At 43.7% G+C, this 18,296-nt stretch overlaps 2 protein-coding genes across 11 annotated transcripts in view; one reads left to right on the top strand and one right to left on the bottom strand.

The window, feature by feature from the left end:
- Dcaf6 (DDB1 and CUL4 associated factor 6) overlaps positions 1-10,312 on the top strand; it is a 115,189-nt gene extending 104,877 nt beyond the window's left edge. For all 6 annotated transcript variants that reach the window (XM_052737468.1, XM_052737467.1, XM_052737466.1 and 3 more), the window contains 4 exons: positions 790-946; positions 2,430-2,518; positions 5,619-5,724; positions 9,904-10,312. In XM_052737468.1, coding sequence (XP_052593428.1) covers positions 790-946; positions 2,430-2,518; positions 5,619-5,724; positions 9,904-9,968 — 417 coding nt within the window. In that variant the 3' untranslated portion in view covers positions 9,969-10,312. The remainder of the gene's footprint in view (positions 1-789; positions 947-2,429; positions 2,519-5,618; positions 5,725-9,903) is intronic.
- A 7,468-nt stretch (positions 10,313-17,780) lies between these two features.
- Positions 17,781-18,296, bottom strand: part of Gpr161 (G protein-coupled receptor 161) — a 41,284-nt gene continuing 40,768 nt past the window's right edge. For all 5 annotated transcript variants that reach the window (XM_052737460.1, XM_052737461.1, XM_052737458.1 and 2 more), the window contains exon 6: positions 17,781-18,296. This exon is cut by the window's right edge and continues 857 nt beyond it. The gene's annotated coding sequence lies outside the window, so the exon portion shown is untranslated.

The following is an 18,296-nucleotide window of genomic DNA, read 5'->3' as shown; positions in this document are numbered from 1 at the left end:
TAAAGGGTAACTGAGTGGTCCAGTGCTTGCCTAGCCTGCACCTGGCCCTGAGTTCATGGCTTAGTACAGAAAGAGATGAGAACCCAAGGTAGGCATGTGCAACAGCAGCACCATGTGACGACTGGGTCTCTCCTTCCCTTCTGTCTCATGTGAGCACCAGAAACAGCAGAAGTAGCAGCTGCAGGGGAAATGATTTTAAAGACGATGCCTGAAGTGTAAAGATCTTTTTACAGTCCTTCCATGTATGTTTATTAAAATAGTATGGCTATTTAGTATTCCATATTCCTTTGTCTGCTTGCTTGACTAAAGATATGTTTATCTTTCCTTCTCAATTCTGTGGGCTTCTAACAGTTAATGAAAAGATACTTTTTGTTCTTGGCAAAGTACAAAAGGCAACAATTCCTTTTTCCTATAAAATGTTTTTATTGTCTTATAAAGCTAAAATGAGATGATTTTTAGAAAGCTCATCTATATGTATATACTTTTTTCCATTGTACTGTTTTAAGACCAGAAATTTTATTTACTCGGTTAGCATGTGTAAAGTACCTGTTGTGTGTCAAATACATAGCAAAACCTGCTCTGGGGGGGGGGCAGCTTCCCATGCTTTGCTGTGATGTTATCCCCCCCAGTGAAGTGCTCTCATGATTTTAAGATTCTTAGGAGAAAAAAAACCTTCAGTATTTAACTTTTTTATTTTTAAAACCAATTCATTTTCAACATGAGAATGGAATCTGTCTTTGTTTGGGTAACTTTGACTTAGATGTCCTTGTGTTTCTTAACATCCCTCAGATAAAAGAAGCCAATTTCTGGGGTGCTAACTTTGTAATGAGTGGTTCTGATTGTGGCCACATCTTCATCTGGGATCGGCACACTGCTGAGCACTTGATGCTTCTAGAAGCTGATAATCATGTGGTCAACTGTCTGCAGCCTCATCCATTCGACCCAAGTAAGATATCTCTCATAGAACAAGTACTGGAGAGTGCTGGTACCATTCCTCAGCTGTGTCAACACTGTAAAAGTCTAGAGAAAGCTCTAGTTCATGGGTTTAAGACAGACAATTTGCTTTTATGGATGGGAGAGCGGCTCACAGGACCCCACCCCTAGCTGAGAAGATAATGGCAGTTGATAGCTGCAGGTGGAGACAGAGTCAGTTTTTCTGGAGATATGGCTTCTGGTAAGTTGCCCATGCTAGTGGATGGCCCAAACCCATATACGTACTGGCAGCAGTAACTGGATTCAGTGGATTTAAAAGTGAATATACAGAGTTAGGTGTAGCTAGAGTTTTCCTCCAGTCTTGCCTGGCCCACAGTCAGGACAAATCTCTCTCACCCACCAATCGGCATCTTCACATGCTGTTTGTCATGACGGTGGCTGGCAGTGTCTCTCTGACTCAGCCTTCCACTTCCCAGCTTTATTCTCCTCCTTGTTCTGCCTACACTTCCTGCCTGGCCACTGGCCAATCAGTGATTTATTTATTGACCAATCAGCAACACACTTGACATACAGACCATCCCACAGCAGTTAGGAGGAAGACATGAGTGGCAGTCTGGGAAGAGTTGGAGAGAAGGGAATAGGGAATGGATTTGATCAGAACGTTTTGTATACATGTATGAAATTCTCAAAGGACAAATAAATATCTTTAAAGGTTCCCAACTCAAAAAGAAAGAAAAGAATGACAGATATTCTAAAGAAATAGGTTCAAAGGTTTAGTCTTCTAATTTTTAAGTTTTATAGAATCCAGCATGACTGAATTTCTAATCATTTATTCAAAGCAAACCTCCAAGCCTTTTTAAGACTTCACGCGTCTGAATTAATTTATTAGCATAACAGAGAATTGGCTTGCTCTTGCCTGCATTTGAAGTAGCCATGTATTTCACAAGAAAACAGTAAATTTGACAGAAATTTGAGTGACTTCAAGATGGTCTTAAAATCTTGTTCTACGGTTAGTTACTTTTAGGAAACGTTCAAAATGATAATTAACAGTTGATTATGTAGTACAAAGATTGGGGAGATGGCCCAGCAGTTAAAAACATGTACTGCCCTTGTAGAGCACCCAAGTTTGGTTCTCGGCACCCACATCAGGTAGCTCACAGCCCCTGGCTCTGGGGAAGCTGCCGCCCTCTTCTGGCCACTGCATACACCTGCACTCTTGTGCATCCACAAGCACACACACACACAATTTAAAACAAATCTTTGGCCAGGTGTGGCTGCACATACCTTTATTCACTCAGGAGGCAGAGACAGGTGGATCTCTGTGATTTCCAGGACAGCCTGGACTACGTAGAGAGACCCTGTCTCAAAAAAAAATTTTAAAAAAACTTCAAAAATATGTATAGCAGTTTTCATTCAAGCTAAGTTTTGTTAATTTTGCACCCATGCTTACTACTTATGTCTTGAATTTATGATAAAGGTGTAAATTTTCTTTCCAGTTCTAGCCTCATCTGGCATAGACTATGACATCAAGATCTGGTCGCCACTAGAAGAGTCTCGGATTTTTAATCGAAAACTTGCTGATGAAGTAAGACTTTTACTATACTTCTATTTTAATTTTTATCTAAAATGCTATCTTAAGAGAAAACTAGTTTGTTAGTTGCTAACATAAAACAGTCAGTTAAGGAAGTAAAATTTTTAATCTCAGCATTCATGATACATAGGCAGGTGGATGTCTGTGAGTTCAAGGCCATCCTGGTGGTCTGTATACCAAGTTCTAGGCCAGCCACAGCTATATAACGAGACCAGGTCTCAGAAAAAGAGGGGGAGAGAGAGGAGGTCAAATATTTTAAAAAAGAAAAATGAAATAAAAACATCTATAATACCAAATGTAAAAATCAGATTATGATCTTACTAATTATAATACTGACTTTAATAACGGATTAGAGGTATATCCTAAAGAAAAATAAGTTTGATCGTCCCTCTTACATATAACAGGAAGCATGAAAAAGGTCTGTCCTTTTAAGAGTGTTTTAGCCGCAAACAAATTGATTTTGTGGCCTGTAATTCACCTCCTACCACCCAGGAAGCTGAAGCAAGCGTTCTGATCACCCTGAGCCACATGTTAAGATCCTGTCGCAATAAGCAAAACAGAATGGGGGTGGGGGTGGGGAGATAACCTTACTACATGCAACCCTCCCTCTGGAGTTGTAGACTTTTTACTTTTTCTGTTTTGATTTGTTACAGAGGGAATTAGGATTGCCCCCTCACACACACCACTGTCAATAGGTAGAACAACAAATGATCAGATAATTTTCCTTTATGTTTTAAGACTCCCTTAGTTCTTTGGTCTTCCTCATTTTCATTAACATTTTTAGCTAGCATACAAAATGATGAGTCTCAGTGAGAGAGGGAGGGAGGGGGTATGTGCGGTGGGGGAGGGAGAAGGAAAAGGAGATGACTTCACATACTTATCCTTGAACCTTAAGCATTCCTACTCCCTCTCTCCTTCTCTCCCTCTTAGCTCATTGGTCCACATCTTCCCGCAAGTCTTCCTTCTGCATTTCACTTCCGTGTGTGTGTGTGTGTGTGTGTGTGTGTGTGTGTGAAGTTCTGCATCTGAGAAGAACACAGCTATTTCGTCTTTGTCCTTCTCCCGTTACCCTCTCTTGCCTTTGCTCTTTTTTCCTTTAGACCCTTCCTCCCAACCACTACTTACCCTTCTGCTTTCATGCCATATAATACAGTCTTCATAGCAGAGAAAAACATACTATATTTGTCTTTCTGAGGCTAGCCTATTCAACTTCACACGGGAATCTCTTTTCTACCCATTTTTTCTGCAAATGACATGATCTAGCCCTTCTTTATGCTGACTTAAACAGACGTACATTTTCTTTATCCGTGGATATCTACACTGGTTCTGTAGTTTGGATTCTGTGAGTACTGCAGCAATTGTGGGAGCATGTTTTCAGGTTCCTCGTGGCTTTACCCAGCAGGTCCACATAGAGAGGATGATTAGGACCACGGGCCTGAGTGCAGGTGTCTAAGATGGTCTGCACTTGGCTGTGCTGGGGGGAGGTCTTTTGTGCCACCCCTTGGTGTCTCTATAAATACCCTGGGGCAGAGACAGTCAGGGCTCATTGGAATAGGTTCCAAGCCCTCTCAAGGCTATCCTTTATTTTCTGTCTGTTTATCTCCACAATCTAAATCCTTCTATCTAATATTTCCTGCTGCTTGCACTCAAGAAAACTCTGGGGAACTGTGGGGTTGGTGGGTAAACACCCCGCAAGCAATAAGCATGTATGCATGGTATCTCTAGGTATGCTGGCTTAGATTCCTTTGGGTGTAAACACAGCAGTGATATGGTTAACTATAAGGTAATCCCATTGGCAGTATTTAAGGAAGCTCCCTACTGATTCTGATGGGGCTGCACCCCTTTCTGTTTCCACTAGCAGTGTGATCTGGCTCTTTTGTCACACTTCCTCTCCAGCATCTCTTGCCATCTGCTTTCCTGATGGTAGCCATTTTGATTGCTGTGAGGTGATGGCTCAGTGTGGATCTTTTATTAGTGTTTTCATTGGGAGTCTCACTTGACAGCCTCCGCTGGCCTCGAACTAGCTATGCGGAGCTGGCTGGCCTCACATTTGCAGTCATCCTCCTGCCTGTGGCTTTGCCAGGGCTAGGATTAACGTGTGCACACCTCACCCAGCTCCTGCTCCAGTGCACTTCCCTGCTGTGTTGAACGTTTTCTTTCTATTTATGGGTCACTTGTATTTCATTTGAGAACTTTCTGTCCAAGTATTTTCTCCATTGGTTGGATGACTTGGTTTTTAATATTTAATTTTTCTGCTGTCAGATGCACAGTTTACACAAATTTTTCTCCCATTCTGTAGATTTGTCTTTTCTCTATGTTAATGGGAAGAAGCCTTTTAATTTGTCCAGTCTTGGAATTATTTCCTAAACTATTAGAGTCCTTTTAATAAAGTCCCTCTCTGTGCTTATATCTTGAAGTGTTTTCCCCTAACACTGATAGTTTCAAGTCCTACTTTAATGATCCATTTTGAATTGAATTCTGGACAGAATTAGCGAGGTGGTTATAATCTCATTCTACGGGGGATTTCCAGTTTTTCCAGCACCATTTGACTAAAAGGCTCTCTCTCCAGTTTAAGTTTTTTTTTACATACTGTAGAAGTCCTCCACTTTCTGAGTAGGTTTATTCATGGGTATCTGAATGCATTTTGATTGTGGATTTTGATACTGTTGTGAATGGGGTTGTTCTCATTTTTTTCTCAGTATGTTTGTTATAGGGAAATAGGAAAACTACTGGTTATGTATGTTGGGTTTGTATATTGTTACTTTGCTTGTGGAGGGGGGCAAGAGAGTATAAAAGGGACTAAATATGATCAAAGTACAAGATATCCTTGAACTAAGTAAGGTAATTATGAAACCTGTCATTTTGTACAACAAATATAAATTAATTTTTTTAAAATAGTGCTGGTCTTTGATCTTCCTTTAACTCAAGTTAAAGTAATTGTTTGACATTGCCTTAAGACAGAAATACAGACATTACACATAAAAAGAATGAAAAATATTCCTCCTAGGACTTGATGATTTTTAAAACTGTTTTCATAATCTTTAAGGCAAGGATGGATGTATGAACTTTGATACAGTTGTTTAACTTGCTGTAGGTTATAACTCGAAATGAACTCATGCTGGAAGAGACTAGAAACACCATTACCGTTCCAGCCTCTTTCATGTTAAGAATGTTGGCGTCACTGAATCATATCCGAGCTGGTAAGAACTTCTACTCTATCATTAAAGTCATTATTTGATCTGAAAACAGTAAGCCCTACTTTACAGACGTTTCTATGGTTTTCTTAATATCCAAAAACGAAAGCAACAACTTCAGAAATAAGATGTTTTTCTGTGAACACTTGGCCTTAGCCCAGTGAACTATTTCCTTATAAACTAAGTTTATTGAAAAATGGTAAAATGAAAACACAGTCACTTGAGAACTCTTTATTAGGTAATCTTCTCATAATACAGAGCTGTACCATAAACCTCAAGACACATTGTACTGCTGGGTATGGTGCACACTCCAGTCATCTAAACACAAGGGAAGTGGAGGGGGGAAGAACAGGTGTCCAAAGTCACCTTAGGCTACACAGTAAGTTCAAGGCTAGCCTGAGAGATATGAGATCCTGCCTCAACTAACAAAAAAACAAAAAAGGAACAAATAAAGTTGTGCCAAATACACTTTAACATAAATTCATTAAAAATCAATAATGCCCTGATTAAAAACAAATATAACATGGTAAGAAAGAAAGTTATATTAGTGCATTTTTCAATAATTTTTAAACAATTTATTTATCTTTATGTGTATGGGTTTTGCCTGCATGCATATCTATATATGTACCATGTGTATGCAGTGCCACAGAGGCCAGAAGAGGATGTTGGATCCTCTGGAACTGAAGTTACAGACTGTGGTTTTCTGCTGTGTGGGTGCTGGGAACTGAACCTAGGTCAGCAATAAGAACAGCAAGTGCTCTTAACTACTGAGCCGTCTTGCTAGCCCATCAATACTTTTTTAGATGACAAACTGTGGTTCAATGACACAAATTCAAAAACTACATATATTACAATTGATACTCAAGAGTAAATTGCATAATCTGTATTTATAACAGTAGAATCATTATCCAGTGTGTATTATGACAACATTTTATCAAGCAGGAATGTTTATCACATTTCACTGATTTCATAAATGCGTTCATATGTTAGGTATTGTTCATCATTTGTAGAGTACCTATACTGTATCAAATATTAACTCTTTATTTTTTATTTATTTATTTATTTATTTATTTATTTTGGTTTTTCGAGACAGGGTTTCTCTGTGTAGCTTTGTGCCTTTCCTGGGACTCACTTGGTAGCCCAGGCTAGCCTCGAACTCACAGAGATCCGCCTGGCTCTGCCTCCTGAGTGCTGGGATTAAAGGCGTGCGCCACCACTGCCCGGCCTTATTTATTTTTTTAAGACAGAGTCTCTCTGTATAGTCCTAATTGTCCTGCAGCTTGCTATGTAGACCAGGCTGGCCTCAAATTCACAGAGAGCCACCTGCCTCTGCCTCCTGAGTACTGATATTAAAGGCATATACCACCAAACCCAGCAGATACTAACCCTCTTTTTATTTTATTTTTTATTTATTTATTTATTTATTTTTTTTTGGTTTTTCGAGACAGGGTTTCTCTGTGTAGCTTTGCGCCTTTCCTAGAACTCACTCTGTAGCCCAGTCTGGCCTCGAACTCACAGAGATCCACCTGCCTCTGCCTCCCGAGTGCTGGGATTAAAGGTGTGCGCCACCACGACCTGGCTGAGAGGAGGTCTTAAGTACAGGCTTACAGCACAATGGGAGAACCCTGGAGGGCAGAAGTTCGCTATCGATGTTTTGCAATCTTGCATCTAAGCTACTAACCCTTTCTTTAAAAAATTAAAGATATTACTTTAGATTTATTGTATTTTTATGGTGTAAGTGTTTTGCCTGCGTGTACATGTTCTCCATATGCATGCCTGGCACCTGGGAAGCTCAGAAGGTGTTGGAGACTCTAGAACTGGAGTTACAGATGGCTCTGAGCCACTCTATGGTGATGGGAACTGAACCTGGGTCTTTGCAAAAGCAGCAAGTGCTCTTAACCTCAGCCATCTCCCCAGCCCCTCAGATATTAGCCCTAACTTGCCCAGGCCATCCACCTGATGAATGTTAAAGCCTGAATTTGAAACTACCTTCCCCTTGACTTAGGATTTCATGGACAGCCATGTATTCAGGTCAGTATTCTGACATGCAAGCCCTGGATGATATACCAAAAATCTCTCTCTCCTCAGTTTTTGTAATTACACTGTCCCCTTCCATCTGGTGTTTGGTGTCCTTCTGTTGTGGACTATTTTATTAATTAGTATTTTCCAGATTACTTGGGGAAATATATCTGTCACAAATGTCCTAAATGCCATCCTTACTGTGGTAGTGATTTCTGCCATTGCCTTCTTCATACACCATGATATGATCCAGCTTATCTTCATAAAACTTCATTCATTTCTTTAGTAAGCCTTTCTCCAGGGTAGAGCTCAGTGGTACAGTTTAATCCCCAGCACGGCAGAGACAAAACAAGGACATTAAACACCTTCACTGAACATCCTGTCATAAGCCCTGAGGATAGAAAGATAAACGGATGTAACTCTTGCCACCCAAAAGCTAGTATTGAGAAGACAGGTTCTCAAGTAGTATACTGGGGTCATCGTTGAGAGGTTCATAAAGGACTTTCCAGGTTATGTGGAGGAAGGAGCTCTTGAAGAAACTGGGGCAGTTTCACAGAAAGGGTAATAATTGTACTGAGCAGAACCATGATTACTAATGAAGTGTACAAAAACATCCCAAACAAAGGAGTAGCCGGTGCAGATGACATAAGGCCAAGAGAACATGCTGCAGCGGCCCACACCTTCACACTGTGTGTGCACTTGAGTGCTGGACCCAAGAGAACATGCTGCAGCGGCTCACACCTTCACACTGTGTGTGCACTTGAGTGCTGGACCCAAGAGAGCATGCTGCAGCGGCTCACACCTTCACACTGTGTGTGCACTTGAGTGCTGGACCCAAGAGAGCATGCTGCAGCGGCTCACACCTTCACACTGTGTGTGCACTTGAGTGCTGGACCCAAGAGAGCATGCTGCAGCGGCTCACACCTTCACACTGTGTGTGCACTTGAGTGCTGGACCCAAGAGAGCATGCTGCAGCGGCTCACACCTTCACACTGTGTGTGCACTTGAGTGCTGGACCCAGATAGTGCTCGACCTTGAGGGAAGAAACTGTTTATTTTCGTCATCATTGTAAGGATTGTCAAGATTAGCACAATTCCTAGAACATAGAAGATGTTGAATTTTCAGAAATCTTAAAAACAGAATTACAGAGTCCTCTTACAGGCATGTCCAACCTGTTGCCCACAGGCCGCATGTCCCAGCCAGCATAGCTGTGCATGCAGCCCAATTACTGAAAACAGTAGATGATGGGGTTGGGGATTTAGCTCAGTGGTAGAGCACTTGCCTAGCAAGTGCAAAGCCCTGGGTTCAGTCCTCAACTCAAAAAAAAAAAAAACAGTAGATGAGGTTTTTATTTTGCAAGGAGTTTTTGTTTGTTTTGTTGCATAAAGGTTGAACACACCTGCATGGCCTTCACTCTCTTCTCTCCCACATCCCCCTTTGCAGGTTCCCTTGACAGCACCTGACATCCGTTATTAAAACTTAGCCTCCAAGGAACCTTGTTTGAAAACCACTGCGAGAGAATGTAACATATCAAGACCTTGTATATTGTAGAATTACATGATATTGTATATATGATGGTATATCTTCATTCTTCATTTACCTCTTGAGGCAAAATTAAAAACTTACGTTGGGGCTGGAGAGATGGCTCAGTTGAACACATACTGCTCTTCCAGAGGACCCACACCAGGCAGTTCACAGTTCACTGTATCACTAGCTCCAGTGGTATCCATGCCTCTGGCCTCCACCTCCATAGGCACCTGAACTCATGTACACATACCCACATTGACATGTGCGTGCACGTACATACACATACACACACACACACACACACACACACACACACACACACACACACACACAATTTAAAAACCGTTATGTACCAGGTTTGATGGTATATGCCTTTAATCCCAGCCCTAGAGATGCAAGGCAGGTGATCTCTGTGAGTTAGAGGCCAGACTGGTCTATATAGCCAGTGAGACATAAGATCCTGTCTCCAAAATAAAACAAACAAACAAAAAACCTCGTCTGTATATAATAGTGAATAGATTTTACATATTTATGTTTGACTGGTAAACATTTTTTGTGGTTTTAAACAAACTCTGGTGGCGGTTTAAACAGATGCTAAGAGGATTTTGAGCGCATGTGGTTCTTGTGTCTGTTTTCCAGACCGTCTGGAGGGCGACAGATCGGAAGGCTCAGGTCAGGAGAATGAAAATGAGGATGAAGAATAGACGACTCTTCGCAAGCACTTAGATGTTCTGAACTTTGTATACAACATTGATTATATTTTTTTCTTTACAGAACTTCAGTGCAATTTAAGGCTATGGTTTTTCGGAGTTCTTCCCCATTTTTTGGGATAACCAAACATTGAGTTGGAATGAGTGTGTGCATGAGTTGGGAGAGTGTGTAAAACAAAACAAGCAAAATGTTTTTGAAACTTTTTGCCGTGTATGGAGTGCTAGAAAATGCAAAGTGCAATACTTCCCTCACCCTCAGACGTGGGAGCTTGGATCAGTGTTGAAAAGTCACTTTCATTGTAGTGGAAATGTTGGTTCAAATAAATTTCTACACTTGCCGTTTGCATGGTTGTTACTTTCTAATTAAAGAAGGTGGTTGTTTTAAGATCTTAAATTTGATGTTTTATTTAATTCTTTGCTACTTTGACCCATATTTTCCAGTCATTTCTCTAACAAAAGAGGACTTTCTGTCTTTAGAAACCTTTTCCATCTTGACCTCTGTGTGACCAGATCACGTCAAAGGGCCTTTACATTTCTCTTCCCAAGGTACTTTTCTTCACCTTGAGCTACTGTCTCATGATTTGTGGTACCTCATCTGAATCAGTCAGAGCCTTGTGGATGGTTCACATTAACACAAACTGAAGGTGCTGTCTTCTGGTCTACCTCTCTGTCCATATTCCTGATTTCACAGCAGTCAGTCAGCTGACTAACATCCACATCCACTTCAGACAGTCCTCCATACCCAGACCTGTGTGTGTCTTACAGACCTAGCCTTTCCACCTCCTCAGTCTAATACATGCACACATCTCTCCAATCCCTTTACAAAAATAAAATCTCTTCTCAATGCCAGGTTATTGTATTCATATTCTTTCCAATCATCATCTGCACAAGCATCCATGGCTGCTCATATTGAAAGCCTCTTCCAGAAGCCAGGTCTGCCGGATGGGAGGGAGGCAATTGCTGCCTCCTGATACCTTACAGATAAAAATACTTTGGCACTGGGGCTGGAGAGTTGGCTCAGTGGTTAAGAGCACTGGCTGCTTTTCCTGAGGTCCTGAGTTCAATTCCCAGCAACCACATGGTGGTTCCCAACCATCTATAGTGGGATCTGATGCCCTCTTTGGCACAAAGTCATACATGTACATAGAGCACTCATACACATTAAAAAAAATAAATAAAAAAAATACTTTGGCATGCAGAGCAGTGTACCTCTCATTTAGTGAGACAAAAGGACTACTTCAAAAGCAAGGACCCCCCTGGACCACTTCCAGAAGTGGCTTTTAGACCCTGCATAGCTGCCTGATAGACGAAAGGCCAGGCCAGTGCAGATCTGATGTGGCCTGCCATGGTCATCTCAAGCATGGGGCCCTCTGTCGGTGTTTGCTATACCAGCTGCTTTTGTTGAAAGCAGTTCACTTTTGGTTTAATCAGCAAGTAGCTTAACTGTTCCTGTCATTTCCAGCAACCTAAATATCCTGCCAGAAGAACTGACTGAATCAGATACTGAAAATAAGACATACCATGTCTCCAGCTGGGCCATGAACATGCTCGAAAGTATAGCTAGACAGAGCCATCTCTATGAGAACCAGACCTCCTCCCCACAAGAACACTCTTTGTCGTGGAAGAAAGTAGATGTTACATTAAACCAGTAGTGTGGATTTGTAGGGGGCAGAGTGCTAAACACTTGGGTCAAAGGGGAGCTGTAGGAAAAGACTAGACCAAAGGCAATGCCAGGTGTCTACGGTGGCGCACTATGCTGATGGGGATGGGGTCGATGTGTGTTCTGTTCACTTGCCTGTGAACTTGAAGCTGTCCAATCCAAGGAGTCGGGTCTGTTACTAGCAAAACAGTTATGTAAACAACTGGTGTATATTACTCAGGAACGGGCCAACTAGACAAGTAGTTAAGGATATAGCAAAGACAGGATTAAGTCTTGACCACTTCCAAGAGTCCGTGGAGGAGAGGCAGGAAGTTAGGAGACTGGCCCCAAGGTTCGCTTACACACTCAGACAAAAAGATGGTGTCAGTTTGAACAGGTGAGGAGAGGAAATGGTGAACCTGGTGCAGAGAGGGCTGTGTCTGTGCTACAATCTGCTCCTCAGTGTCTTTGATTGTGAGAGGTAAAAGGGACTGGATAGGTGGGTGGGTAGATTAGATAGGATAGATGATAGACAGACGAAAAAGCGCTAGTTCATTAAACCTCTTAAAAACCAGGCTTAAAAGCTGGTCATGGGAGCCAGACAGTGGTAGTGCACACCTTTAATCCCAGTATCGAGGACTATGAGGGTTCAGCCCCTCGACAGTCCCCTCCCAGGGTCCGTCAAGAATCTACAACCAGCTGATAATTAATCTTTGATGAAAAGAAATGAATCTATGTACATGAAACTCCTTAGTTCATACACTTTATTATTCTGTGATCATTTTCTCTCTACACAGCTTCTATTCTGCTCTCGTGTCTAGCTCCTTTCTTGCCTGATTTCTCTATATATTTATCTACTGTCTCCTCTAGGCTCTATCTTAATTCCTTCATCTAGTTCTGTCCCTTCTAGGTTCTCATCCATCTAGTTCTTTCCCCTATCAACTCCTCTCCCATCTCCTTCTCTCTCATCTGGCTCTTCCTCATCTTGTTCTTCCCCATCTGGCTCTTCCTCATCTTGTTCTTCCCCCATCTGCCTCTTCCTCATTTTCCATCTCATTCCTCTAGTACTCTCTTTTAGCCCTTCAATCTAGTTCTTCCCCATCTCAGTTTGTTCCTCTCAAGTTCTTACCCATCTAGTTCTTCCATTCTCTTTTCTCTTCTCAGTCCCGTGCCCTGGAAGTCCCGGTATAAAAAGGGAGGGTCCGAGCTAAATTGTGTAAAGCTATTACTTAATGTCCACCTCACCTAGGCAGTGTCTCCTTGTGGAATTTACCTTAAGTCAGGAGACTTGCATGTGGGCTGTTATCACTGTTAGTCCTGGAAAGTTGGGCGTCATCCTAGGCGGTGTCTCCTGTTAGTCCTTGAAAGTGGCTAAGGGAGATATCTGATTCCAGAGAAAGCCTTTCCTGAGGCTGTTCTCCAAATACCTGGAATGTGTATGTCCAGAGAGTGATCAGTCCACACTGTTAGCCTTTCTTAGGGTAAAGTCAATTGGGAAAACTATGAAGGCACACATGATTTTCATAACAGAAGACAGCTGATGTATAACAAGCCAAATAACACCAAAAACTCCTTGGGATTTAGCTTCCTCTGGAGGAATTCCCTGATCCCTCCAGGCAGTGACTTTGCCATAACCAGCTGAGTTCTTATGATATATTCCTGCGGCCTGCAGCATCCCAGCACTCGGGAGGCAGAAGCAGACAGATCTCTGTGAGTTTGAGACCAGCCTGGTCTACATAGTCAGTTCTAGGGCAGCCAAGGCTGTAACACAGAGAAACCCTATCTTGAAAAAACAAAAAGCTGGTCATGATGGTGCACGCCTTTAATCCCATTACTTGGGAGGCAGAGGCAGGATGGTCTCCTGAGTTTCAGGCCAGCCAGGACTACACTAAAAAAGAAAAATTGGGTTTAGAGTATCTCGACTATGGTAAGCAACAGTCATGTAACCCAATACTCCTTGAGTTTACCGGCCTTGGGGAGCTGAAACGCATTAATGGATCTATCCAGGTGACTTTACTATGGGGATCCTCACTCCCAATTCTGCACAGTAAGCTCCCTCTTGCTGCTCAGTACTCTTCTAGGCCCATGGGGAGCTGAGATAGGAATAGGGCTGTAGGAAGTTGGGGGAAGGGACAGGCACCCAGAAAAGTCCATAGACCACAAGTCCAAGTGCAAACGGACAATTTACACATTCCAAAAACATTTAATCAGGTAAACAAAACGTGTCTAAATACACTTTTACTTATTCATAAATACTGATTTATATATAATAACCCTAGACATTTTTATCTTCAAAAACACCATCCAAAACTTCAAGTTAAATATATTTCAGGGATAGCTTGGGTTTTATTTATTTACTTTTGAAGTTTGGTTTTTAACCACTTCTTCCTGCAGGTATACATCACCAGGACAGCACCCAGGACTCTCCTTCAAGTGTGTCTATACCAATGACAGATCCATTTCCAGGCACGAGGGCTTTCTGCCACACTCGGCATGGTCTTGTCACCCAAGTCCTCCGGGACTGTCCTTTCCTCTGGGAGGAGCTGGCTCACCTGTGATTTTCGTTGTTTCAAATAGTGGTAGATTGTGGGCCAACATTACACGGACCCAAATTGTGCTTGTGGTACCTTGTGCAGATTGGTGTCTGTGCTTTGAATTCTTCCCAACAGATGATCACCTGACCATGGGCCTTCAAGGCCACATTTTAGGCCTAGGTCAATAAGGTAAGTCCCTGAAGCTCCTTAGTTCTTTCCCCATCTAATAAAGCCCAGCTGACCCACTCTGCTAAGGATGACCTTAACCCACCTGTGCCTCCTTCTCCTTGGACTACAAGGCTTGTTCCTTCTCTTAGCATCATGACCAAGACCTAGGGATTTGGCTGTGCCTCTGGTTTACCTCATTTTGAGACAGTTTTCCTAATGGCCTTCCTGGATTCTCATCTCCTCTCTCCCTAACCCACAAGAACGGTATCTGCCTGTCCCTCCTTGTAGTCATTTATGGCTGGTCACATCCATGTTCTTGTGGTCTTCCTCAGGTTCTGTACACTCCAGGGAAGACGAGAGCCCTGGGAGCAGGGAGCCAGACACGGTTACTGCTGGACTGAGTGGTCCTCAGCACCTAAAGGCATGGGGGCGGGGTGGTATAAGGTATATAGGTATAAGGAAGGTCAAAGTTGAGCTGACATAGATCGGGACTCTATAACATCATCTTTAATTCAGGGTATTGTAGAGATTTCTTTTGTGTGTGAGCAGGTCATTAACTCGGAAGGAAGACTTTCTCACTAGAAGAGCTCATGTTTGTTCCTACTAGCCTCTCGTGTTCCCAGTTCTCCTCAGCCTTCCCACCCTCCTCTCCACTGCTTGCCCCTTGCCAATGTTCCTTCACTCCCATTAAGTCCTGTTACCCCAAACATCAAATAATTCCCCCAGGGCAACAACCCTCCACATAGTTAATTATCCTGAATGGAATAACACAGCCTTTGAAGGTGCTCAGGTACTAGGGACCCCTGTGGAACAGGCAGGATTCTGCCCCATCAGTTACACTGAGAAGCAAGCCCAGTGACTCAGGTCTGCCTGTACCTATGTCCGTGGTGGATGCACTGCAGGCATTTCTGTAGTCCACCAAGCCCCCGATGCAGGCAGCATCCTTGGATTCTGTGTCCCCATATACGAACAGACTACAAACCGTCATTTTATAGGCGCCGGAATACTGAGTCACGTGTCCCAAACACCTAGCCAGTAAGTGGGCCACCTGAGACCTTAACTCGCAACCGTGCCTCACCACATCAGCACCGTCCCTACTGTGTCCCATCTGCCCAAAACAAAAGAAGATGGGGCATTTGAAGTTCTCAACTGGTGCCTAATACATGCCTGTTCTTGGCCTCATCTTGTTTAGCCACAGCATCCTCACTGTTCCTTCCAGACAGGAGACAGACGAAACGAGAGGCTGAACAGGTTTCATGAGTTTATCTTATGGTCCACTGATAAATGTCTCTCCAATCTGCGAATCTAAGGAGCACGTTGTCCTCTTGGAAAAGCACTCATAATAGTCCTATCTCAACAGACTAGTGTGCTCTCTCTTGTCTCAGCCTCATTTTCCTCCTCTTGTCTAGACCCAGTCTACAGTACCCTGTTGCAAGTACTGAGTTTATCTCGGTAGTGATGGTCTAATTCTTGGCTGAAAGATGAAATCAGAGTTACACACAAATGAGAATCTAAGAACGTTAGCACCAATGGGCCATTGTCTTTACAATCTTCCTCCCTGCCTGTCCCAGGAGTAGTGGTTTGCTTAAGATCACACAGCTCTGTGCAGGTAGTTCCTGTGAACCCCAAGAGGGGTCACACATAGAAGAGAAGGATCAGTTGTCAAGGCCAGGGCTTTGTAGTCATGGCAAGGCTCGGAGGAGCAAGCCTCCACGTTTATTTTTTCTCTCCACAGCCATGCTGCTGCCATCTAGTGTCTAAGGTTTTGAACTCCAGCTTGGGTTGTCTGGCCAGGGGAAAAACTAGGTGCGGAGCTGTGTACACTGTAGTACCAGACTCAATGCCTTCCTTCTTGGATGCAACAGGGCCCAGAGCTGGCATCCGGAACACAGCACAGGAACCAAGTCAAGGGGAAAATCTTCGTAAAGCAGCAGCAGAGATGGGCCATGGGCCTACAAGTGATCCTGTCAGAATCAGGACTGAGGTATTTGAGCAAACAAGTAGCCAAATGGCCCACCTGCCCCTACCGCTGAGTCCCCGGGGAAGGCCTCAGGCCCTGCCACTGCTCAGAAGTTTGCAGCTAACACGACTGAGTTTAGCTGGGATGGTAGGCTTCTACACAAAAAGCAGGTGTCCTCCACCGCGGACAAAGGAGGACGTAGGGGACTACTCTCCCTCTCTCCCCAGCCCACCTTCTCTCTAGCTCAGTTGAGCAAACCAGAATCCCTGAATATGCAAAAGCATGGTTCTGGCCCCCTACACATTCTCCAAGACTTGGTCGAGATGGTCACCTGCTTCACTGACCCAGCCCTAGGACTCTAGCTGGAACACTCAGACCCTCTGGAGCCACAGTCCTGCCACTATCTGATGCTCTGCAGCCACAACAGTATTCTCCCTCCCTCCCTCCCTCCCTCCCTCCCTCCCTCTCTCTCTCTCTCTCTCTCTCTCTCTCTGTAAACACTGGTGTTACTGCCCCAATGCTCAATGAGGTGCTTTATAGGCCTGCATGCTGGGTAGATGAGTAGGCCTCACTCCATTAAAAGACATGGGTTTCCATTGAAAACACCAAAAATTCAGTTTTCTAGGTCAGTTTAGATGATCTCTCCCTGTATGCCAGTGAGTTGGGGATCAGCCAGTAGGACTCGGAGGCCTCAGCGTCCTTTCCATAAAGCCTAGACCAGGGCAATCAAGAAAGGCCTCTCTGACTTTTGAGTCTTAAGCCAATCTACTGCACTAACTGGCTGGCAACCCATCCCTAGAGGGCAAGGCCTGTGCCATGTTCCACTTATGTGCATACTGGTTAATCAGGAATACGGTCCCTCCAGACACTGGACAAGTACTAGAAAAAGATAACAGAAAGAGAACAGAAATGCTGCCAGGAGCGTGAGCAGTACCTGTCCTCGGCCCCCTGCCACTCCATCCAAAACCCTGCCAATCCCCTGCACAGCTCTCCTGGAGTAGGTGGTATTGACGGAATCAACCACACGAAAACAAATGTCTTCAGTGAGCTGCAAGCCCAGGAGCCACAGGAACAAGATACTGCCACACCAGGAGCCAGGCAGCCCACAGAACACACTGGAAAAGTAATTCACTCTGGATGTGACATGGCAGACATGGCAAAGGTTTTAGAGTCTTCCTTTGCTCTGCGAGATGAAGAGCCCTGAGCCTAGCTTATCTAAGCACCCAGACTTAAGAGGAGCAGGGAAGGCTGTGTTCCTGACCACCGTAGCAGGTATTCAAAGCCCAAACTTCAAGTTCTAGCTCAAGCAGCAAGAGGGGTCCACGCCAAGGAATCCCACCTGCTCCCCCACCTTTGCCTCAGATGTGGCACCCTCTTCATACCCAGGTCTCAGTAGTGGGCATTTAGGACTGCCCTAAACAGCCAAGTGGTACAGACACACAGCCAGAGTGTGCAGAGAGCTCTCTGTGTGTTCACTGGGGAAACACTCAAAAGTATACAAATGCTGGTTCATCCGCTGGTCATGTTCAGTTTGTTCCCATCTCTTAAATTACAAATTCCGAAGACATCAAAGATCAGAGTTGGAAATTATCTTGGAGATTACTCGTTCCAACTCCTCCCTCCTCGCTCCCATTTCTCCAAATGGCCTAGTGACAGGACAGGATGTTCCGGATGATATGCAAAGACCAAGCTGGGCCAAGAACCCAGGCCGGGAACTCAGCTCCAGTGCCCTTTCTACCTTGTGCCCACCCCAAAGCTGCAGTGACGGTCACAATTGCTCCTGGGAATTGAGGCCAACTACGTTTGTCAGTCACTCAAGCACCTCTCACATCTGTGTGAGGGACTGCCCCCCAGATTCTTCCCTGCTGTACGTGACATCACAGCCCCAGTCTTAGTGATGTACCCTCATCTCCTGCTTTTTTTTTTTTTTATTTGGGAAATGAAATGCCTGGTACTCACCCTTGTCTTTTATAGTGGTTCCTTCCTCCTTTTCAAATACTAAAACATCTGTCAACAAAGAG

The sequence above is a fragment of the Peromyscus californicus genome, unplaced genomic scaffold (genome assembly GCF_007827085.1).
Source record: "Peromyscus californicus insignis strain IS unplaced genomic scaffold, ASM782708v3 Scaffold_14__1_contigs__length_90479793_seg_2, whole genome shotgun sequence".
NCBI lineage: Eukaryota > Metazoa > Chordata > Mammalia > Rodentia > Cricetidae > Peromyscus > Peromyscus californicus.
This window is presented reverse-complemented; position numbering and strand designations above follow the sequence as displayed.